Consider the following 25178-nt stretch of genomic DNA (forward strand, 5'->3'; position numbering starts at 1 on the left):
TATTTCCAGTTCTGTTTTCTAGCCTTTTCCTAATGACCCCTAAAATATAATTCCCCCTTTTTACTGCTGCCACAACCCGGATAAACATTTTAATTGAGCTATCCACCAAGACCCTAAGAACTTGATTCTTTGTCGGTCACCACCAGCTCAAACCTCACTGATATGTTAGGATATCTTCCCACCCCCAATCACTTTACGCTTGTTAACACCGAATCAAATTTATCATTTTAATGCTCATTCACCCAGTCTGGGGAGATCCTTTTGGAGCACCTCACAGCCTCTTTTAGTTAAAAACTATTCTCCTTTTTGTCATAATTTCCAGTATGCTCTCCACACCTCCATGCTCAACCTGCATTCCTAGAGGAAAAAAATGATGCAGCAGAATCCAAATAAAGGGGGGAACATTAGAAATCTTTAAAATAATCAGCCGGCACAAGACACACACATTTAACCATTTGCAGCTTGTGTTTGTTTGCAAACCACAAGGTGCTTTGTGCTTCCCGCCCCCATAATAGAAAAGCAAGTTCAACTGTCTGAAAGAGCTTCTTCTGTTTGTTTGTTTGCTTGCTTGCTTGCTTGCTTGCTTGCTTGCTTGCTTGCTTCTGCAAATCGTGCAACATTGGAAAGGCTCCCTCTGACTCAGCAAATCAAAAGGCTTCCTGAAAAAGGGAAGGCTTCAGTCACAAAGCTGCTCTTCTGAAGAGGAGATATCAATCTCAAACCGCGTGACTGGGTAACTCAACCTGGTCACTAGGTGGTGCTCCTGAGTTACAAAAAAACTGGCGACAAGCTAATTTCGAACACTGTGCCAACCCATCAGAAATTTTTAGGCCAAAGTTGAACAGCTACCTAATAGGGATGCTCCAACAGTGAATTTCCTTATTGACAGGTGTTTGGACTTTGTGACCTTTGGGGTCACTTTCAACTCACTGATTCTATCAGGGAGGGAAATCGAAGTTGATCTGTAGATCAAGTCTGAAGGTCACCACAAGCTTGTACAAACTTATTTCCCTATATTTTTCCAGACTGACCAGATCTTTACAGTGTGCTGGAAACAATCAGAGGCATAGTTAGAACTGTCTCAGCAATGAACTTCTAGAAAAAGCCCTCTTTGGGAACAGAAGGAGTGGTTGCACAGGAAATTCTAGTACCCGGAGTGTGACATACATTGGCTACATTCAGATGCATTGTTAAACCATGCCTCTTTCCTCCTCTGTAATGAGCTCTGTAAAGGGGCGCAGGTGGTGCTGTGGGTTAAACCACAGAGCCTAGGACTTGCCGATCAGAAGGTCGGCGGTTCGAATCCCCACAACGGGGTGAGCTCCCGTTGCTCGGTCCCTGCTCCTGCCAACCTAGCAGTTCAAAAGCACATCAAAGTGCTAGTAGATTAATAGGTAATCTGGCGGGAAGGTAAACGGCGTTTCCATGCGCTGCTCTGGTTTGCCAGAAGCAGCTTAGTCATGCTGGCCACATGACCCGGAAGCTGTACGCCGGCTCCCTTGGCCAATAAAGCGAGATGAGCGCCGCAACCCCAGAGTCAGCCACGACTGGACCTAATGGTCAGGAGTCCCTTTACCTTTACCTTTAATGAGCTCTGTAGCTTCTGCTTCAGATTAACCACAGTTTGCTGCATTGTCCAAACCCTAAGTTTAATCATAACTATGGTTCATGAAAACAAGGCATCTTAACAAATGATAGCTTGAAGTTGGCTTGTCTCCACTAACAATTTAAGGTTAACTACTATTTGCAACATAGCAAGCTGTGGCTAATTTATAATGAACTCTCAGATCATGAAAGTTTCTAACCTCCTCCTTGTAGCCATGCTGGAGAAGGAGTGTGTGATCCTTGGAAAAGACCGGGCTTGCCTTAAGATGCTAAACTATGGCTGCATCTGAAACAGAGAGGGATGCAATATGCTCTCAATATAATCCCTAGACTTCCACCTGTTATTCTCTATGCACAGAGATGCCAACTGGGTGGGGCAACAGAAAAACTGCCAGTGGCACTGAGATACCAGGGACAGCTTGGGGTGCAGGATGGGAGCAAGGACCATGCTACAAGCTTGTACAAGGTCCAGAGGCATTATGCTTAGACACTGACTGTGGGAATGGTCTGGAAGCTAAGAGGAGTGAAGCACTTATGCTGGGAAAAATTATGATAGATCTTCCATGAAGATAATATTGCAAAGCATAGCCAATTTAGGACATCAGTGTCCCTAAGAGAGCAGCATGCCATGAAAGTAATCCATCAGCTCCTGGTGTCTTATTTTTCACTGCATCAGCACCTAATCAGATCAACAGACAATCTACAGTGCCACACGATGCTTACTTACTTATCAAATTATTGCTCTGAGTACCTTTTATTCCAGATAATGCTTCTTTGGCAATCTTTCCCCATCTGTTGCATCTGAACACAAACAATTATTGCTATATGAACATTTGTTTTATTTATTATTATTATTGAGATTCCTTTCTCTAGTATGAACACTGCTGCAGGTTTAAGGTAAGGGTAAAGGGACCCCTGACCATTAGGTCCAGTCGTGGCCAACTCTGGGGGTTGCAGAGCTCATCTCGCTTTATTGGCCGAGGGAGCCGGCGTACAGCTTCTGGGTCATGTGACCAGCATGACTTAGCTGCTTCTGGTGAACCAGAGCAGCACACGGAAACGCCGTTTGCCATCCCGCCGGAGTGTTACCTATTTATCTGCTTGCACTTTTGACGTGCTTTCGAACTGCTAGGTTGGCAGGAGCAGGGACCGAGCATCGGGAGCTCACCCCGTCCCGGGGATTTGAACTGCTGACCTTCTGATCGGCAAGTCCTAGGTTCTGTGGTTTAACCCACAGCGCCACCCGCGGGTGCTAAAGCTGGCTATGATCTCAAAATTTGCTTTAAATTCTCTCTAGTTCTCCCTACATTCAGGTGATTAAAATAGCAATTTTTAACACCATGATTGTACAAAGATTTTCCCATTTTAAAGTTCTGAAAGTCAAGGCTACTAGATGACTTCCACTGGCCCTCTCTTAATGAAATCTATATTGCCCCAGTAGTTTGTAGGGTCACACCCATTATGTGTCTGCTTCAAACCTTATTTTGTTAACTTGCATTCCCAAGGAAAAGCTTTTAACTGAATTTAGAAATTAAGAACCAAGGCAGCATTCTCTTTTCTAATCCCCATCCCTGTAAACAAATATACAGTGGTACCTCGGGTTACAGACGCTTCAGGTTACAGACTCCGCTAACCCAGAAACAGTACCTCAGGTTAAGAACTTTGCTTCAGGATGAGAACAGAAATCATGCTCCGGCGGCGTGGCAGCAGCGGGAAGCCCCATTAGCTAAAGTGGTACCTCAGGTTAAGAACAGTTTCAGGTTAAGAACGGACCTCCAGAATGAATTAAGTTCTTAACCTGAGGTACCACTGTAAATGTAAGTCAAAAGTTGCTTTCTTGCCCTGCAAGTCCAGCAGTGGTGACCCTTTGGCTCACAGGCATAATCTGGCCTGACAGAAGTCCCAATTTGGTTCACAATCTTCCTCAATTCACACCCACTTGCCCTAAATCTTATATCGTCTCCTTGTGGCCAGTGTTAGAAATTAGCCAGGTGCCAGGCACGTTTTGCTACTGCTGTGGGTCCAATTTTGTCTAGGGGGCGTTTTCTGGGGGCCAAGTTTAAAAACTTTTCCCTTAGTTCATAGTAAATACTATGTCCATTTCCACTGTGTGTGTTTCTCCTTCTTGCATACTGGGACAAGTGAACTGTTGTAAGAGCAAGCTACAGTCAAGAAATGTAGCGGAGATCATAGAATCACAGAACTGTAGCATTGGAAGGGATCCGGAGGGTCATCTGGCACAACACTCTGGCAAATATTCCGTTGTGGCAACTGTAACCTAGATTTAAGTTGTCATTTGGTACCTAGCTTTTATATCATTGTTTCTAAAACTGCAGGTGGCCTTTGCCCGCATGGCTTGATTTCAAACGACCTGAGCAAAAGCAGCAGGGTTTGCAAGTACCACTGACATGCCTGATCACCTGAGCCTTCAACCATGTGCTGTGACTTCAAGCCACACAGGCAAAAGAAAACACTGTGCCCGATTTCATGGGGACATCAGGTGCTTGACAAAAGGGCAATCCCACCCACCTGGCAAAATGCCTATGGATGCTGGGGGAGACCAGTTCCAAACACCTGATCTAGTTATCAATATAGTTTAGAAACAATGTTAAACTACTTTGCTGGGAGGGGGATTAGGGCGGCATGTAAATTTGTACTTGACAATGCCCACCGGCTAAGAGGAGCATTACAAAAGCAGAAGGATTCCACCAAGGCAGAAGCCCTGGTCTTTGCCTAGGAGGTTAGGTGAGCTGCTACCAACAGAGCACGGAAACCCACAAAATTAAGCATTCTGATTTGAGGAACTGATGACTTTGGAACCCAGAGGTAGAGGTAAAGGTAAAGGGACCCCTGACCATTAGGTCCAGTCGTGGCCAACTCTGGGGTTGTGGCACTCATCTCGCTTTATTGGCCTAGGGAGCCGGCGTACAGCTTCCGGGCCATGTGGCCAGCATGACTAAGCCGCTTCTGGCAAACCAGAGCAGTGCACGGAAACACCGTTTACCTTCCCATCGGAGCGGTACCTATTTAACTACTTGCATTTTGACGTGCTTTCGAACTGCTAGGTTGGCAGGAGCTGGGACCGAGCAATGGGAGCTCACCCCGTTGCGGGGATTCAAACTGCTGACCTTCTGATGGGCAAGTCCTAGGCTCTGTGGTTTAACCCAGTGCCACCCGCATCCCCTTTGGAACCCAGAAGGGTCCAATTAAGTGATTTATAAATAAATAAATAAATAAATAAATAAATATAATAATACACAGGGGGGAAACTACTCCCCACACCTTCTTAATCTGGTCATCATGAGATCCACCACTTCTCCCAGACACCAGGCTTGGATTGCTGTTTATGAACGGAAACTACAATAGTGAATTCTGAATCTATTGAAATTTGCCATGATTATTCAGTCAGAAATCTCCAGATGCTCTCAGTTCATGGTTTAAAATGTCTCACTCACAAATCCCCCACTGACACAAATCCAGGCATTTATTCAGAATGAGCATTTTACTTTACCCATTGTTTTCTCTTCTTCCTGACCCTCGCTCAGCAGAGGAAGCATACAGTACATGCTAGCACAAACAACACAGGCCATTTCTTCCAAGAGCCTAATCCACACTACAATTCACAGAAAGACTCGTTGATGCTTCACCAAAAGGTATATATGTTTTTGTATTGTAACAGTGTCAAAACAGATAACAAAAAATTGATGCAGCAGAATCCAGATAAAGGGGGCAAACCTTTATTCTTCCAAGCAAGCCAGCAAAAATAATATTATGAGTTTTTCACACATGGCTTCTCCATTTTGGTGCTATATCTGTTAAATACATCATGACATGGTGTAGTATATTGTGTGCTGTTTTCATCCGAGGTTGTATTTACCTAACTTTAAAACCTGCTATGGAGCAGATGATTGTTATTCTATGTAAAACCACAGAATCCAAAGAGGATTTGCTTTCTTTTTCTCATGACTGTTAACAGTACACAGGTAATTCTTGTGCATCTTGTCTTCTTCAAATTCTTCCATTCTTCTTCTATACCAAGTTGTGTTTTTTTAAAAGCCATTTTATGTTTGGAAATATACTAAATAAAGTAATATAGTAGGGATCATTATTTTAATCTGTGCAATTTTACAATTCTCTAAAACTCCTTAAATAGGAAAAATTCAGCACTGAAAGCTATTGATCTTATAGAGAAACACTTTTCAATAATGCATTTTGTATAAATGTATATGGTGTATTAATTTCACATGCTTTTGTTTTTCATTTACTATGAAACCTGACATTCATTATGTCGGGAACCAGTATTGCGTCCATGTGTTTCAATTTTGAAATCTAGCTAGCCTGTAGTAAGAAGTCCAATATTCTGGATTACCAATTATAAATATGAGTAGTTCATGAATGTTTATACCACAATACTTTTGTCCTCAAGGTGCCACAATACATAGGATAAAACGGCAGAAATGGAGGGAGAACCCAACAGCCCATGGAGTAGGTTGGGCTTGGAGTGAGAGGAACCTAAATTACTCAGTGAGGTTCACAGCTTAATAGGAGTTGAACATTATGCTGCCACACTGGTTCTCGATATACCCAGAATATACAAACAATTGAACATGAGGACTATAATTCATTTAACCTCCTAAGCATTATACATATTTTCTCCCCAACATATCAACTGAAATTACTGTGCAAGGCACTCAAGTGTGGGTTGGGGTGCTAGTTAAGGACTAGGTTCAAAGCTGTTTTAAACATTTCAGAGCAATGTCAAATGCCAAAATACAAGATCTTTTAAGCTGTTAAGACTAGGACTAACATCTACAACAATAATAGCAACTAATATGCAAATATATTGCTGCTCCTTTACAAGTTGCCACACATACACCCAAAAGAAACAAAACACCCCCCCACACACAAAACTTATTACAAAACCACCCAATGAAGGCACTGTTGGCATCTGTGAGTTTTTGTTCTTTTGTTTTTCTAGAATACGGATATGTGAAAGGCTTTATTTAATAAAATCAAAGTGATGGGAATCAAGATGCTTGGATTAATTTCTAGTACTTATTTTATCCATTTGTTACATTAAAAAGTTTTCCTTTGGATTACACTTGATCAAACTCTTACTAACTGCAAACACTAGCTGACAAAACCCACAATTATGACTGAGAGTTTACTGTATTTTTCGCTCTATAAGATGCACCAGACCACAAGACACACCTAGTTTTTGGAGGAGGAAAACAAGAAAAAAAATATTCTGAATCTCAGAAGCCAGAACAGCAAGAGGGATCGCTGCGCAGTGAAAGCAGCAATCCCTCTCGCTGTTCTGGCTTCTGGGATAGCTGCGCAGCCTGCATTCGCTCCATAAGACGCACACACATTTCCCCTTACTTTTTAGGAGGGAAAAAGTGAGTCTTATAGAGCAAAAAATACGGTATTTCATGTAATCCACTGCAATTTGTTGGAGTAGGCAGTGCCTAAAGTAGAGCTTCAGGCTTGTAACACTCTGCCAGCCGAGTGCAGATTTGTTCTAAAAGTAGCAGATGTCTCATGGAATATATATAATACGGAAAACATTCTGATTTAGTTTTTCCTCATTTTTTTATTGGCATGGGAGCTTGCATGGTAGATAAAATCTCAGTTCAAAGATGAATTATTTTTAGACATTGAAATCAAACTTTCTAAACAACTCCCATTACAAACTCTTCCATTTAAGAATCTTAAACCATATCTGTTGAACTCAATAACAAATCCATTGATATAACCCTGCTCACAGGGTTTCGTCATACATTGTTTTTTAAGCTAGGGAAACAAAATTAAACCCAGTCCAATCAACTGTATATTTTGCATGCCAAGTTTTCCGAAACAAACATTGCAACAGAGTGCTAATCCTCTGCCACTTCTGTTTTTACTACATAGTGTACCTAAGCCATTTTCATTTGTGCCCAAACATTTTACCTCTTAAGATGCTTTTTATACTGGGCTAATGTACATCAGCCCTCAGTCATGAAAGTTTGATAGCAAGAATTCCAGAGCCTTTGAAGACCTATGGTGTCCTGGGCCTTTGAGGATCCCATTTTTGTATTGAAGGACTGGTACACTTCAATACAATCCTTTTTAATGCTCTCTTTGTGGGGCAATCAGACACTTCAGAGGCTGCAGCCATGACCAAATGTCTAACTTTTATTTATTAAGAGGGGCTGGCCAAAACATATTAAACCCAATAAGCACTAGATTCAAAATTTCTGTTATCACCTTTCAAGTCCTAAATGGCCTGTACCTATCATTATCAGTTGGTGTGAGAGCCTCTCTATCAGAGACCGCATAATCACTTAAAAGTAGCAATAACAGCAAAACACAAAAGAACAGATCCATCAGCTGTAGCTCACCACAGTCAGAAGAACTGAAGGCTCTTTTAAAAAGGAAAGTCTTTACTCTTGAGCAGAAGACTAGCTAGGAAGGGAATAAGTTGCTCTGTTAAAGCAGCAATTCCAGAGTATGGCTACAGCCACTAAAAACGCCCTTTCCAATCTGAGTCAACAATGCTTTTAGAATACGTACAAGGATCTGTTGTTAATAGCCAGACAGGCTGATTTTGGAGGAAGAGGTCATTCAAGGACTCAGGTTCCAAACTGCATTGTTGCCATTACGGTTACTCAGTTGCAAACATTTGTATCCAAAGGGAATCCAATTTTTACACCAATGGAATGAGTCATTAATATGGAATCCTGTTTAGTACACTGGTGTTAGAAAAAATGCTGGCTGCGCTCTCTTTCCAGAGTTTAATACTGGTATGAAAATAATCAGGAGAAAAGCCACAAGGAACACAGACGGTTCACTGAAGCTCCTCTACCCTCTTTACGGAAACTATTACTCCATAGTACTGTGTTAGTAAAAAGGTGCCTTCAAAATTATGTCTCTGTTTTAACACTGATTGTCTTGCAAGTCATAAGCTAGTTAAAGTAGTTTGACTGTGAAAACATTCTAATAAATGTACAACTCCAAGCCAGATGGGGTTTACTACAGTGTCATTACACAAATACCACCAACTAAAGACACAAATACCACCAACTAAAGATTGCAATCCTGTGAAGGAAAAGTACAATTTACAGCATATTTGTAACACAGCAAGTTATGCTAGTATAAATATGCTTACATTTTTTTTAACTATCCAATGCCTTTACCATACCAAATTGTTTGGGGCACCAACCTTCAGGATACTGTAGCTAACAAAAACACGACCTTATTCTTTTAAGTTTGAGCAGCAGGAAGATATAACAGGTGAGTGATTTGCACAGCCATAAACAATAGGTTTTAGCTACCAAAGGACCTATGCAAGAATGCCTCTACTTAAGCCAAAAGGGGAAAAGTGCATTCTACTGTTATATAAATTTGTTATTTGTAAGGTAATTTTTTAGCTCGTCCTTCATCATATGGTCCCATAACAGGTTACAATACAAGTACAATAAAACCAATCCAACACAACCTATAAAAGGAGTTTAAAGTACAGCATAATTAAAAGCATCCTGGGACCCACAACTTGAGCTGCTCACTTGGTACAGTGTTGAAGAACTATCATCCAGTCACTAATACTCCCTTCTGCAGCAAGATGCTCAAGAGAGTGGTGGTAGCTCAACTACAAACATACCTGGAAGCAAATTATCCCCACCCCAAGGTTTTTATTAAAGTTTTCACAGTACAGTGGAATAGTACCTAGAACAAACTGAATCAAAAGACAAGAGAATGAGAAAAGAGGAGGAAGGAAAAAAAGAACAGAGCAGTGTTTGAAATTGGCCAGGTGCCAGGTACATTTTGCACATGGCCACTGACCACCTATAACCAAGTGAAGATGCCTGGCCACCAGAATTGGTGCCTGACATCTCCACCATCTGGAGGTGCATATCTGGGGATCATTGGATCTTGACTGTTTTCACACACTAATACTTCATCCTGTAGAATTATTATCAGTTATCTATTATCTGCACAACCTGTAGCCCAAGCAGGAGCAGTGAAAGTTACAGTTAATTGTAGCTTGTCTTCACTTATCTCACCCCACTGCCCTTCTCACAATTGTGAAGAATATTCTTACGTTATCAGTCCCATGATGAGGCCGGAAACCTAATTGGAAGGGGTTCAAATAGTCTGCATCCTCCAGGCCTGTCTGGAGTTGTTCAGCAATCATCTGCTCAATCACCTTGCCCAGAATTGAGGCTGGGCGATAATTGGCAATAATGGCCGGGTCCGAAGAGGTGTTTTTTTTAAAAAGAAATGGTTTAATCACTGTTTCTTTAAGCACGTGGGGGGGGGGGAGCCCTACAGAGGAAAACATTCACCACCCTACGGACATGGCCAATTGCCCAGCCCAACTTGTTTTTATAAGTCAGAATGGGCAAGGAACAAGGTGGTCAGTTTCACTTGTACCATATTCTCGGTGGTAACAGGTTGAAATTGATTCCATACAACTAGACCAGGCAGAGCTCTGTGTCCCCGCTTCCTGTTACCACGTAGGAGTCTCTCACTTTCCGAATAATATGAGTGATTTTATCTGCAAAAAAAAGACTGCAAAATCGCCACTGGAAATCTTGGAGTCCTTATTGGACTACAATGGCAAAGGTGGTTCTGTTAGACTACAAACCACCTGCGAGTCTCCTGCTGTAGATGCAATAGGGGCGGCGAACAAAGTCCTCTTCGCTGTCACTACTGCCACTTGGTAGGCTCAATGTTTGAGCTCTAACTTGTGCTTGTTCCGATTCAGAGTGAGTTTTTTGCCACCAGCGCTCTAGCAATCTCAGCAATTCTATCATCACTCTCAGTTCTGAGGAAAAACATGGGGCCATTCGGGCTCCATGCAATCAGAGAGGTTGCTTCGGAGCCAGACAGTCGATAGCCCTGGTTAGCTCCTTATTCCAGCGAGCCACCAGGGAATCAGCTGAAGGGCCAACAATATGGGATAAGACATCCCCTACCACTCTCTAGAAGCCATCTGAATCCATTAAGTGGCAGGGGTGGGTCCCACTTCCCTGCTGAGGGGAAGAGTCATGAATAAGTCTAATTGCACCAGGAAGTGATCTGACCATGGCACTTTTTTTGTTTCATTGGAACTTAGTGTCATATCACCTACATCCATGGTGGTAATCACCAGATCTAAGGCACGTCCACAGCTATGGGTTGGGCCAAACTTATTCAGGGGCAGACCCATGAAGGCCATGCTTTCCACGAAGTCCCAAGCAGCCCCTTGTAAGGTTGTGTTGGCAAGGATTTTTGGGCAGGAAATCCTTGGCGTGGGGGAGAGGCTGGTACATCAATAAGAATCCTGTACTGCCCCTATTGCCCAACTTTAATGTGACAGTCCTTCAGATAGTTGAAGATGGCTATCATATCACCTCTCAGTCTCCTTTTTTCCAGGCTAAGCATATCAATTCCCATAACCATTCCTCATGAGATTTCATTTTCAGACCCTTTATCATCTTGCTTGCTATAAGTTAAAGGGAAAAGACATAAGTGATCATTAGTTAATGGTCATGCAGAACAATAGCACAGTGAACAACCATATTAAATACACTGCACTACACTTCAAGCAAGATAAGTTTCTGCCAGACACCTATACACCATGCCATGAAATAAGAGTACAGACTCAAACACTGATAAACTGACAGCTACCAATTTGACAGTCATCACTTTAAGAAAATATTTTGATGTACTGTTCAAAAGTGCTATTAATTCAAATTCTTAATAACTAAAGCAGAATAAATATCTTATTGCTTTTGACAGAGGACCTGAAGATGTTCCCATTTAGAAGACTAAAGCTTAAACTACTAAAATACACAACATTTAACATAATCTGTATATACCACTACACCGCATTGGCTCTCTAAACAGATCATAGTGAAACTCATACAGGATACATCTTCGATGTCATAGAGTCTAGTAATATGAGCAATCTACTAGAAAACAATGCAGGAAAATGCATAAGTTATAGGGGGTCAATTAACTCAGTAAAATACAACTACTGTGTCTTCCAGCTGCACCTAACCATTACTGCTCAATATGTTTATTTTCCTTATATTTTATCTTTCTTCCAATTTGTTATAGGCAGTGCAAAAAATCCCACCTGACCCCACCACGCATTTTTATTCTTACAACCATCCTTTGAGATAGGCTTAAGGCTAGTAAGACAGTGTGGCTGTCCAAGGTTACCCAATGAGTTTTCCAATGGCAGGGGTGGGTACTTGAACCCAGGTTGCCCAAGTCCAGCTCCAACACTCTAACCTTTATACCACATTGTCTAGGATCACAGTACATCCAGTGGAAAGGCAATATAATTTCAATACTGTCTAGTATCCACTATCACAATACCTTTTTTCCAGAAGATCATTACTTTAACACCATTAATAGCAATTACTACTATTAACCTGAATACAGTTCTCACTTATTCCCACTTCAGCTACCATGCAGTGTTCCACCCTTTCAAGCTACTACATTATGGTAGCTCCAATGTAGCATCAGCTATTTTGAAGCAGGAAGCTCTAACCACATTACGCTTCATATTTCTTCCAGCAAGTCCTCAGACAGTGTTACTACAGCTCAGCAATCACTACAGTTCTTGCTGGTAGCACTACACCCATGCATCCACAATGCTAGTGTTTCCCACTCAAGCATACAGCAAGGCATTTGTGCTTGACATGTTTCTGATCTGAATTAGTCTAGTTTTAATATCCAACTACATTCAATAGTAAGCCTCCCAGTTTTATAATTGCTATTGACCACATCCTTGGGATGCAACACGTCTCACAATTAAGACCATTCAAGTTCTAAAGAGGTCAGTAATAGCTGCATGAACCTGCAGACTTAACCTGCACTTAAGCAGACACATTCTGTACAATCCTTAACACATCCTCCTATAACATGACCTAAGAGAACTGCCAATAAAGTCTGTTTATACAAATTATGCAATTTCTGCATATAATCTTAGTTTAGGGTTGCCATACTTGAAACAGTGAAAATCCGGGCAGAAAACGACACTGTGGGGCATATGGCAACCATAGTTTGCATTATTGACCTGCATTTATAGTATACCTGTTAGAGTGAGCAATGTATTACTCCCAGTCCTTACACAGCAGTTGGAAGCTAAGCTTACATATCTCCATATTGCAAATAGGGGTGGGGATGGGGGGGATTTAGTTAACTATAGGAGTTGTCCCCAAAACATCTACTGAGCCAACACTTAAGGTGAAATGTAAACAAGTGTTGGTTCTTAACTCATTTAGAGGGGTGTTGATAGAAAGGAGTGAAAAGACAGGCCTTGTGGCAAAGAACTGTAGATTAGGGCTACAGGTTCCAACTGATTTAAAATCTTGAATAATTTTAAGTGCCCACAAGTTAAATTGGGCCGAAGTTTTCAGAAGGTGTTAAGTACTTACAAAAATCACAGAGGGCAGGTGCCATCTTAGAAGACGCATCCCCCCTTCCTCTCACCCAAGAGAGAATGCATCTGAGATTATGCTTGTGGCACATGGGTGCATCATCTAAAAGACAAAGCAAGAATGCTGTTTTCTTCAGAGCCACTGTTTTAGTTGCATATGCAAAGTCAGATTGTCAATAATACAATTTTTGATCAATTTTGATACATTTCAGTAGCACTATGCTACGAATTCTAGTGAAGCTTTGGAGATTTCACACACACACACACGCCCAAAAAAAATCCTGCCAGCCACAAGAAGAATATAAAGTCATAAAGGCAGATTTGAAAGTATATAAGTGCTAGTTATCTTATTGGAAAAATATGTGCTACAGTTTTCCAGATGTTGAATTCTTCATCAAATTGCCATGTCATATTTTTATATGGTTGATCACCTCCTTGGGTAACTTCACACAATCATATTTATATAGAATATTTCTAACCCACTCTTCATTAACATAATCACAGAACCTGTTACGTAAAAGAAAACTTTAAAACATCAATATTTTTAGGCAGGCTTTCTCCCAGGCAGACATTTGTTTGACAACACTAGAAACATTATTGACATCTTGGAACTCTTACAAACGAACACTAATACTAAAGCTGTGTTGATTTTTATAGATGCGGAGAAGGCCTTTGACAATATTTCTTGGAAGTTCATGAAGAAAAATCTTGAAGGGATGGGAGTGGGACGGGGGTTTGAAAATGGCATAGAGGCAATCTATTCAGAACAAAAGGCTAAATTAATAGTTAACAATGTGGTGACAGAAGAGTTCAAGATTGAAAAAGGAACATGACAAGGTTATCCTATTTCCCCTTTGTTATTCATTTCGGTCCTGGAGGTGCTCCTGAATATGATTAGAGGGGACCGGTTGGTTGAAGGGATTCAGGTCGAAGCCAAACAGTATAAACTTAAAGCTTTTGCAGATGACTTGGTTTTGACACTGCAGGAGCCAGAATCTAGTACGAAAAGGGTTTTAGAATTGATTCATGAATTTGGTCGGGTGGCGGGTTTTAAATTAAACAAGCAAAAGACTAAGGTTTTGGGGGGGAAATTGACAACGGTAGAATCAGAAAGGTTTCAGGAAGAGACAGATCTAAAAGTGGTTAAAAAGGTGAAATACCTAGGGGTCAATATGACTGCTAAAAATCTGAATTTATTTAAGGACAACTATGAAAAGTGTTGGACAGAAATTAAAAAGGACTTAGAAAGCTGGTCAAGACTAAAACTTTCCTTGTTGGGCCGAATTGCTGCGATAAAGATGAATGTATTGCCAAAAATGTTGTTTTTGTTTCAGACCCTACAGATTGTGGACAGAGTGGAATGTTTTACAAAGTGGCAGAGAGATATTTCTAAATTTGTCTGGCAGGGCAAAAAGCCACGAATAAAATTTAAAATACTAACTGATGCCAAGTCTGGCAGGTTTGCCCTGCCAGACTTGAGGTTGTATTATGAATCTGCAGCTTTCTGCTGGCTGAAAGATTGGCTTCTTCTTGAGAACACTGAAGTCCTGGATCTGGAAGGGTTTAATAATGCTTTCGGATGGCATGCATATTTGTGGTATGACAAGGTAAAAATCCATAAGGCTTTTAAGAACCATATTGTCAGGAAGGCTGTGTTTAATGTCTGGACAAAATACAAAGACTTATTAGAAAACAAGACCCCAAGGTGGCTGTCACCAATGGAAGCCAAGGCCCAGAAAAGACTCAATATGGAGGCCAATTGGCCGAAATATTGGGAAATATTAGAAAAAGAAGGAGATACTTGGAGATTGCAGAGTTTTGAGAAACTAAAGGACAAAGTGAGAGATTGGTTACACTATGCCCAGATTAGAGAGGTTTTTAAGGTAGATAAAAAAACAGGTTTCCAGGTGGAAAAATCGAAATTAGAAACAGAACTGTTAGAACCTAAGACCAAGGTACTTTCAAAAATGTATAACTTGCTGTTGAAATGGAATACGCAGGATGAAACTGTTAAATCAGCTATGATAAAATGGGCACAGGACATTGGGCACAATATTATGTTTGCTGACTGGGAAAAGTTATGGACCACCGGAGTGAGGTTCACGGCATGTAATGCCTTGAAAGAAAACATCATGAAAATGATATACAGGTGGTACATGACCCCAGTCAAGCTGGCAAAAATATATCATCTGCCTGATAATAAATGTTGGAAATGTAAAGGAACTGAAGGAACATTCTTTCACCTCTGGTGGACGTGCCCAAGGGTTAAGGCTTTCTGGGAAATGATCTATAATGAGTTAAAAAAGGTATTTAAGTATACCTTCCTTAAGAAACCAGAGGCCTTCCTTTTGGGCATTGTCGACCAAGGGGTGTTAAAGAAAGATAGAACCTTTTTTATGTATGCAACAACAGCAGCAAGAATATTCATCGCAAAGCACTGGAAGACCCAAGATTTACCCACACTGGAAGAATGGCAGACGCAACTGATAGACTACATGGAACTGGCTGAAATGACTGGCAGAATTCGGGACCTGGGAGAAGAGACGGTGGAAGAGGACTGGAAAAAATTTAAAGACTATTTACAAAAACACTATAAACTGTATGAATGTTAGGAGAATGCACGATTGAAAGTAACAGGGCAGCAGTAATTTGGTTGTAAGATATATGAGAATAAGTGAGGTTCAAAGAAATGATGAAATTTGAAGCAATACTATGTTCAAACCAAGCAGTTAAGTTTACGTTAAAGCTATTTAAAGGTTGGGACATAATATCTGAGATTTATAAGATAAGATCTGAAACAAGGTAATAAATTGCTGTCTATAGCTATGTGACTGAGAACGCAGGGAAGGGTGATGCGAGGAAGTCCAAAGATTATGAAAATACGACTGAAGAACATTTGTATTTTATATGTATTTTTCTTTCATTTTTTGCTTATTTCTTAACTTTGCTTTGACTTTTTCTGTGTGTATGGTGATGGTATTTTATATGTTTGGTGGTTTGTTTGTTGTTTAAAAAAAATCTGCAATAAATATCTTTTTTTAAAAAAAACACATCAATATTTTAACACATTTAACCACCTCCCAATGACTGTACCTGTACATATCAAGATTGGTCAGGTATTTTTTAACATAAAAAGTGTCACATGTTTTGTGGTCTATGGTCCTGTCATGGAGGCATTCAAACAAACTATTAATTCTTGCTTCTTATATAAAAAGTTATATAATCAAGGGACACCAGCTTAAAGATGTCTTGTGGTTATCTGTTGGAAAGAGACAACGATGTCCTGTGTTTTACTACAGGCTTGCAAATAACCACTTGCCTGGTTGCCTGATGCAAGTATAAATTACTTCTAGATACATTATCAAGTCTCTTCCTTGAAGCTTCTCTCCAGCATGCAACTTGTCAATGCAAAGGGTATTTTGTGTATGGGCCAATCTATGACATGCACAAATGGCTGCCTGCTACTTCTCACAGCACAAGCATCCAAATGCAGTCTGGGATGCCATGGCTGCCTCTTAAGTGAGACCTAGCTATCGTCTTATTTTCAGCATAATTATCTGCACAAATTTAGTAGGCATGGGCTTATCTTGCTCTTCTGTTTACCTTTTTCTGCATGGCTTGAGGCAGTCATTTGGAATTCATTTGAACTGTGAATTCCTGTCCTGTATATTAAACTGTTTAAGATTACCTATCAAGCGGAGAGCTGCAACAATACTTTATTGTACATCCAATAGGATTGGCTCCTATTCAGAGCTCCATCCAAGACCAGGAGCCGTGTAGCACTGTTTAGGGTTTACACTGGGAGAAGACCTCCTCTTCTCTCTCCCTGCCCACTCCCATGCTGTAAAGTACTGCAGAGTTCAGTTTGGGTGCTGGTTGTCAATCTGTGTTTCATTGCTGTATCTCATATGGGAGGGTTCTGGAGCTCTGAGGAAAGGAAAATCTGTTTTCCGAGTCTCTCCCTCCTGAAACCTCCCCAAATAATGCAGGGAGGGAAGTTTAATCTTAGGGTGTGCAGTTCACTTCCTTCATTCTGAGGCAGTTGCTAAAGTCTGGAACATTTGGTTCACAATGCATGAATCTGCAGAAGAGCAGTATCACCCAACTTCAAATCCAAAGAATTAGGTTTTTTGCACATTTTTTCCCCTGATAGAAAATACCATTTAGCTTCAATAGCACGTTCCCTTATGGGAAACAATCAATGGAATTCACAAGGTATGCACAAATAAATAAATCCATTTTCATTTTGCAATTCTAGAAGCCCAGGTACTATCAAACTTATTTTGGCTACGCCCACATGCTATTTAGCATGCAGTTTGCTCCTACCATGAAAATGCATGCTTTTGTGTAGTGCTACTAGGACTCATTTGTTATCAGTAAAAATACAGCTGTGGCCACTAACACTAGAGAAGTTACAAGAAGCCATACAAGGTGCACTTCTTATAGTAGCAATTGGGGGGGAGGTTAAAAATGAATGATTTTTTTTATTTAAATCAGTTTTTTTATTTAAATTGGATTTATTAAAATAAAATGCTTTTGGAGGAAAAATATTTCTTAAGGTAGTTTTCTATTTAAATTACATTATAATCCAAAGGCTATTCATCAGGAAAAAAGGATGTTTTTAATTATGTAGCATGAGGCTTTATATGCAATGCTTAATTTTTTTGGTAAAGGAGTTCCATTAAGCCATTGACAATGTCATGCTCTTCCAGAGGTTTCTGTAAGATTATTTGGGGCAGTTTTTCTAACGAGAAGATATTATCACAGATGCTTGTTTTTGCAGTTCTCAAAAGCATGAATTTGTGTCTGCAGTGATAACATGCCTTTTCTTTACAGGAAAGATGTCTTAAAATAAACATACAGAGTTGAGGGGAAAACCTTAATCCCATTGTTCCTTTGCAAATTATATACACAGAATCAGCCCCTTACCTCTTAAATGCTAAGTTACAAAAGTTCCAATAGATTGTTTGGAGTGGAATAGATCTGCACAAGGAGCTAAGTGTGAAGCAGTAAAAATGAAAGTGCAACCTTGTGAGCAGAATACTCCACAAGTCTTGGGATCTTTGTGTAATAATAGCGCAAGTCAGTTGTATGCCTGTGCAACTCAGACTTGAGGCAAATGCTGAAGTCACTTCAGGGCTGGCAACCTCTTCCCAATCCCACTGGGTTCCAACAACTTCACTAACACTTAACTGTACAGAATAGGCACCTGAATATAGAAGCAAATCCAAAGGGGTGGTGGTGGAAAAAGTAACTGGGACCTGTAAGTCCTTGGCGAGACCTTGAAGTACTTGCCAGTCAACTAATAAGAGTTCACTGGTTCCAGGCCCTGCTTCCCAGGGCTCGCCTGACATTGTCCAAACAATAAAGTCTCCTGCAGCAGGAATTCCCGAAGTTCTCCACTCCAGTCCTCGGTTCCCCTTTTCCAGCTTCTTTCTGCAAGCCTGTTCCAGCCTAGACCTACCAACTGTATGTCTCCCCCTCACCCCCTAGACAAAGGAAGACCAGCCTCTCCAATGCCAGGGCTGCTGGGAGATATAGCCCCTATAAATAGATACCTTATTAAACCCTCCAATATTTTCATAATTACCTATGTATTTCTAATAGTATAACCAAATCAGTAAATTTGATATAACTGTAAAAACTACCCTGAAAATTTATTATTCCAAAAATGAAACCTTATACCAGCAAGAATGAGTCTTTCTGTAAAAAAGAAAAAAGAAAACAGTGATTTAAATCAAGTCTTACTGACTACTGATTTAAATTGTGATTTAAATCAAATCCACCCTGGTAGCAATTCCTTCCATCCTTCTCCAGATCTGCCGTTAGTCAATGTACAATCATGCTTAACGTCTATTATTCCAAGTCACAAGAGCTCTCTCACCTTCCCATTATGGATGAGTGTGTTAATGCTACAGCTCACTGTTCCGCAACAACACCATGAAGCACTATGCAATATTTTACATGTATTCTGCAACCGTGTATATAAAACCACATCAAGGACAATTCATCATGACTCCTACGCACAACTGCACTACAGTGCCCGTTACTAGAGGCAAGGACACTGCAAAGTATCTGGACATTACTTCCAAGAAGAAGTCTGGTCAGGCCTTTCACAGAGAGTTCCCATTAACCCACCCTTCTCCAGGGCCCAATCACACAGCTTCTGAGGATCATGCTGATCACTTGCGTAAGAGTTTATCATCAGTAAGCTAAAAAACATGTTTTGGTGGAGTGATGACCTGAATAGTAATTAGCTCTGGAGCGAGCACTTTCATTTTCTCACCTGCAGACTCCAGGATGAAGTTAGACAACTTGCTTTCAAATGTTGAGTAGCCATTAAAAATTCAGATTAAGAATCTATCAACTAACCTTTAGAAATGCTGAACTAGCCTAGCCATCAAATCCAATACCGACATGGAACTACAACAGTTCCAGATTAGAAAGCATGCATTTTAGCCAAACTAGGAAGTGAATCAATGTGAAACAAGTTGGTTAGAGCATTGTGCTTATAATATCAAGGTTACACGTTTGAACTCTACACAGCTGCCTATTTCTGCACTGCAGAGAACTGGACTAGATGGTGCTCAGGATCCCTTCCAGCTCTACAATTCTATTATTCTGAGTCATCTTTTTTCAGTAATTCAGAGTCTTTAATGAAATACACAATAGAATATATTAATTTGGCTACTATATACCACAGCCATCCAACAAACTGGCCAACTATTCCAAATGTAAACCCATGGATTCAATTCTCCACAACTGCCAAACCAAAACGGTAAACTCATCAGAAGAACAAATAATCAGCCAAAGCCATTTTTAAACAGCCACATTTTAGCATCCTCCTAACACAAAACAGTGATGGGGCCATACAGACCTTACTTGGCAAAAAAATTCACATAGTGGATGCCACTCCAAGATAGCCGTAATCAAGGGGTTCCAAAACTGTGCTCTGCAAACGTCATTTAGGTATTCCACAGCATGTCTGTGAAGTTTGTTTATTTCTTATATTGTGTTTCATTCATTACTATTTGAATTCCATAGAATTAGCCCTCATTACTGCCAGCTATGCTTCAGAGGAATGAAGGAACCAAGTGGGACCTCAGATAATGATTAGAGCATGAAGCTAGTGAAATTGCTAACTTGACTTAAAAATACTTTAAGTAGCATTCAACTAACTATTAGAGTAGACTCACTGAAATTAATGAACATGACTGCCTTAGATCCTTCCATTTCAATGGCTCTACCCCAAGTAATGATTAGTTGAATACCACCCCTTTATAAAATCAAGCTTTTAAGTAGAGTGACAATCTACACATTTTATTTATTTCTTATATTTGTTAGCCACTTTTCTCACAGAGTGGCCCAAAGCAACTTACCAATTAAGAAGAACCAATCAAAATCTAAAAACAGAGCTATAAACATACAGATCCCAACCCACAACAGGACCTTCAAATTAAAAGCCAAAAAGCTCAGATAAAGAGAAGTCTTTGCCTAGGACCTAAAAATAAGATGGCATCAAGCATGCCACCCTGGGGAAAGCATTCCACAAGTGGGAAGCCACCACTGAATTATCTGATAGCAGAGGCAGCAATGAAGACTCCATACTGTGCTTCTTCAGCCAGCATCTGCCAAAATCAGAGCCTGCGGGGCAACTGAAGTTACCAATCAGGAACAATGCTAGTTTGGCAATGTAAAATTGAAACCATGAGTAATTCGCTATATGAAGGAATATAAAGACACCTTTCAAACTAGGTGTAATGACCGCATTGCCAGAACTAAAATAGGTACACCAGCAGGCAGAAGGCTCTCAGCAGTGGTATGCTTGGCAGGAGTGTTTACTAAAGATAGTGGTAGCAGACCAAAACAGGCATGAAGCTCGCAGGGTGATCTTGGGCCAGTCACAGCCTCTTAACCTACCCCACAGGGTCGTTGTAAGGCTTAAACGAAGAGAGGGATGAACCATGTACTCACTGGAGAAAAAGGTGGGTTATAAATGCAATAAATAAGCTCTTCTGCTTAGCTGCTTAAGAAAGTTGGAGAAGCCAGCCAGATGAAGATGTCAGTTGCCAACATGGCATCCAGAGATCTCCACATGGTCACAATTGGACCCGTGCCAGTTGCAAAATGCACCTGGTGCCTGGGGAGTTTCTAGCACTGCTTCTCAATTAATCCCTACCCTGTGAGATACATTAAGAGGCTGTTACTGGCCCAAGGCCAGTATTCAGTCATGAAGTGAGCTTCATGACTGAGTGTGGTTTTGAACCCTGATCTCGCAGGTCCTAGTCCAGGGGTAGGCAACCTAAGGCCCGGGGGCCGGATGTAGCCCAATCGTCTTCTCAGTCCGGCCCAAGGACGGTGCAGGAATCAGCATGTTTTTACATGAGTAGAATGTGTGCTTTTATTTAAAATGCATCTCTGGGTTATTTGTGGGGCATAGGAATTCGCTCATTCCCCCCCCCCAAAAAATATAGTCTGGCCCACCACATGGTCTGAGGGACGGTGGACGAGCCCACGGCTGAAAAAGGTTGCTGACCCCGTCCTAGTCCAACACTCTAACCACTGCAGCAAACTGGCTTCATACATTACTGCTATGGGGCTATATAAATTAAGTAGGTAAATAAATATGGGGAAAGCAAAAAGTCACTTAAAGGAGGATCTGAAATATTTTCCTTTAAGTTTGAATCTGTTTTATTCTGGATTGTTTTATTTGATGTTTTAATGATTTCGTGATTTTATATGTGTTGGAAGCCGCCCAGAGTGGCAGGGTATAAAAAATGTTATTAGTATTATTATTGTTATTATCATCATCATCATCATCATCGTGTTGTAAACCGCTTTTACAATTTTTCTTTAAAATATAAAGTGGTATAGAAATTAAATGAATAATAATAGTAATAATAAATTTCATTGTAAAAAAAAAGGCTCCTAGACATTCCATCGTGGCAACTAAAACCTTGCTTTAAGGTGTCATTTGGCACAAATTAGTTTATATATCTGAGCTTCTAACACTGGGACAAATACTTTAGGAACATCTCTCCCTATACCAGTGTCCCCATGTTTTAAGATCTACAAGGGAGGGTCCTTCTTGTCCTGTGACTGGTTAAGGCCACACTCTGTTTTGACCTCTCTGCTGTGGGATGACCCCTCTGTGACCATTACCTTGCCAAGAACACCTGATCCCTTATAATCTGTTAGTGGTCTCCCAATGTTCAGAGGCTTGTAGCTCCCATTGCAGGCCCAGTCCTCTGGAACTCCACCCTACTGAGATTAGACAGGCTTCCTCCTAGCTGCATTTCAGGTTTCTGACAAATACTTTCCCATTTCAGCAGTTTCCACATTCCCTGACCACTGGCTATGCCAGCTGAGGCTGCTGGGAGTTGGAGTCCAATAACATCTGACAGGCTACGGGTTAGGCACCCCTGCCCTAAAAGAAGTAGGGAAAGTGAAATAAAAGTCTTAAGGAAAGAGTAGCATGCAAAGTCAGAAGAAAGCAGGATCTTGTAAACCCTTTAATTAAAGTGACTATGTGTGGATTGTTTGGACAAGAGTGTTCAAAGCAGCACACAGGCATAGGAGAATGTGAATTGAAGATATTAAATTTCGTCAAAGGAAACTTACACTAGCTCTGAAAATGCAAGCCTATATACAGCCAATACATCTTTAAAAGCCCTTTTGTTCTGAACCATGCTGGGAACCAATTGGTTGAACTGTAGTATATAAATCATTTTCCCTACACCTCCACATTTCAATACAGAAACATCTTTGATGTGATTAGGAGACATATTATTAAGTGTTATTTTTTTACAGGGACAGGTTACTTAAAAGGAAGACTCCGTTTCAGTAAAAGCATTGGCCAGTTTTAGCAAGTTTGTTTTACAACAGTGCATTTACAGTACAAAAGCAACCATCTGGCATCACACCCGGAACCAAGTCCACCCACATTAGCACTTTCATTCCTTCTTGCTGTATAAATTCAGGAAAGAGACAGTACTAACAAGCCAAGTCCTCTTGTTCAATTTCATGCACTTAACTAATGAACGCTAAGTTAAGAGCTAGACACATGTTTCCTTATTCCAATAAGGGATTTGTCGAGTTCTTTATAAGAACATTGCAACTGGTTAAGAGAATAGTCATAGTCAATCCCATTTATTTGGTATTTCACAGGAAATAGTAATATTTGTGCATTTCATGTTCTATACAAAAAAATGTAAGAACTGTAATTAAACACACCTATACACTCAGCTTTAAGCAGTAGATACTCCAAACCAGTGAAGTTTAAAGCCTTACGGAATGTGCATCAGGGTAACTACTTCAAGTCAAGTAAAACATGCAAGCTTTCCCCTCCTTTCAAATCCTTTTCTATTTACCTCAAGAACAATAGAACCCTTTCAGCCAGAAGAGCCATTCCTCTTTCCCATGCCTCCCCATCCGGGATGAGGAAACCGCTTCCTAAAGCCCACTTCCTCTTCCATGCCTCAGACCTGAAACAACTTTCAACAGCCCCTTGGTCTTTCGCAATATCCTGTAGACACCTCCCTATATTTTAGGAAACCTCTTATTTGTCACTTGCATCAGAATTTTTGTGCACTGAAGCCATCAGCTCAACCAGAGCTTAACCAGAATGCTTCTACCCCGAAGCGAATAGAACAAAAATGAAATGAAGGCGCACGATAATATTTCCAGTTGGGTTAACCAAAAAGCCCTTCCTTGCCAAAGGCTTGCCATTCGATATTAAACATTTGCGACAACCTTTATAAGAAGCTACATTGTTTTCAGAATTACAGCTAACTGTCATCCGCCAGCCGGCAGAGTGAAGCAAAAACGAAGGAGCTGTAACGATCCATTTGGATAAATATGGTCATAAGCCGTTATCTATGCACACAGAGATAAGCCTACCAATAAATGGCTGCAAGGATAAAAGAATGAGGATGCTGCTGGAGATTTTGAAGGGGAGGGAAGAGATGATGTTGGCAAGAGGACTGGCTCCAAGGAAAGCACAGAGGTTTTGCAGTAGAACACAAAAATAGGAACCGGGAACTGAAATTTCGATAAATGCCCGCTGCAACCCCAAGATGCTACTGTGTTGTATATGCAGAGAGAGCACTTTACCTGCAGCAGGATTGCTTCGCAGAACTGGGGAGAAGGAGAAAGGAGATAAGGAATCTCCCCTCTGGCTTCATACATTTCTATTTGTGGAAGCGGCGGGCAGGGTGTAACGGGGGGGGAGAGAGAGAGGGAGGAAGGGTGGGATCGCAAGCACAATGGCAGCAGCAGCCCCTCACATGCCACGGGCATCGCGGAAGCTTCCCCGCCACATGGAGCACCAGCAGCCCTACAGCAAAGCTGAGGGAGCCCATTCACGCCAGAGGCTTTCTCGGGGGGGGGAGCGGGGGGAGGATGCAGCCCTGCAGGCTCCTTCCAGCTCCCTCCTTCTCCCCACACGGACCCGGGGGCGCGATATGATGGGGGGGGGGGAGAAACCGACAGGCCAGGATGATGCACCTTCACGGAGGGGGGGAGGGGGAGGTCAACGGCATCGCCTGACAAGGCGCCCCGCCCTCTCCTCGCCCCACCAGAGACGGAATTCAGTGCGCACAACCCCCCCCCCGCCGCCTTCTCCCCACCCCCCCAAACCCAGCGTACCATGAAGTCGGTGGCGAAGTTATCCTCCCCATTGTGGTCGGTGTCCTTCATGGCCTGGACTCGCTGGATGAATTTCCTCAGGATCTCCTCTTGCTCCATCCTCCTCCTCCTCCTCCGCCGCCGCCTGCCCCCTTCCCTCCGCAAAGCGGGAGAGACCCAGCCTGAGGAGACGCCCCGCCAACCGGCTTTCTCGCTGCTGCTGCTTCCGCCGCCGCCGCCGCCGCCCTGGCCCTCCTTCCCCAGCCGCCTCCCCGCCCCGACCCCGAGCACAACCACTTCCCCGCGGCGGCTCAGCTCAGCCCAGCGCCGCCCGGCCGCCCGCCCGCCCGATCCATTCTCCTCCCTCACGGCCCCTCCCTCCCTCCCTCGCGAACGCAGCCGCCGCGGCCGCCAACACCGAACGCCGGACGGCGGCGACGCCACTCGCCCTCTGCGGCGCAGGCGCAGCGACGCCCGCTCCCTCCCTCCGCTCCCTCCCACGTGTGGATCCGCCGCGCCCGAGCTCTCGGGCCCC

At 41.9% G+C, this 25178-nt stretch overlaps 1 protein-coding gene across 4 annotated transcripts in view; it reads right to left on the reverse strand.

Annotated features, from left to right (window-relative positions):
- The window catches only part of PTPN12 (protein tyrosine phosphatase non-receptor type 12), a 63469-nt gene extending 38540 nt beyond the window's left edge, over window positions 1-24929 (reverse strand). For 2 of the 4 annotated variants that reach the window (XM_082239621.1, XM_082239619.1), the window contains exon 1: window positions 24665-24929. In XM_082239621.1, the coding sequence (XP_082095747.1) occupies window positions 24665-24763 (99 nt within the window). In that variant the 5' untranslated portion in view covers window positions 24764-24929. Of the gene's footprint in view, window positions 1-13016; window positions 13122-24664 lie in introns of all 4 variants that reach the window. The other 2 variants (XM_082239620.1, XM_082239618.1) reach the window with 2 other exon arrangements.
- Window positions 24930-25178: the final 249 nt, after the last annotated feature.

This window comes from Podarcis vaucheri (genome assembly GCF_965113315.1).
Source record: "Podarcis vaucheri genome assembly, chromosome: 10".
Taxonomy (NCBI): domain Eukaryota; kingdom Metazoa; phylum Chordata; class Lepidosauria; order Squamata; family Lacertidae; genus Podarcis; species Podarcis vaucheri.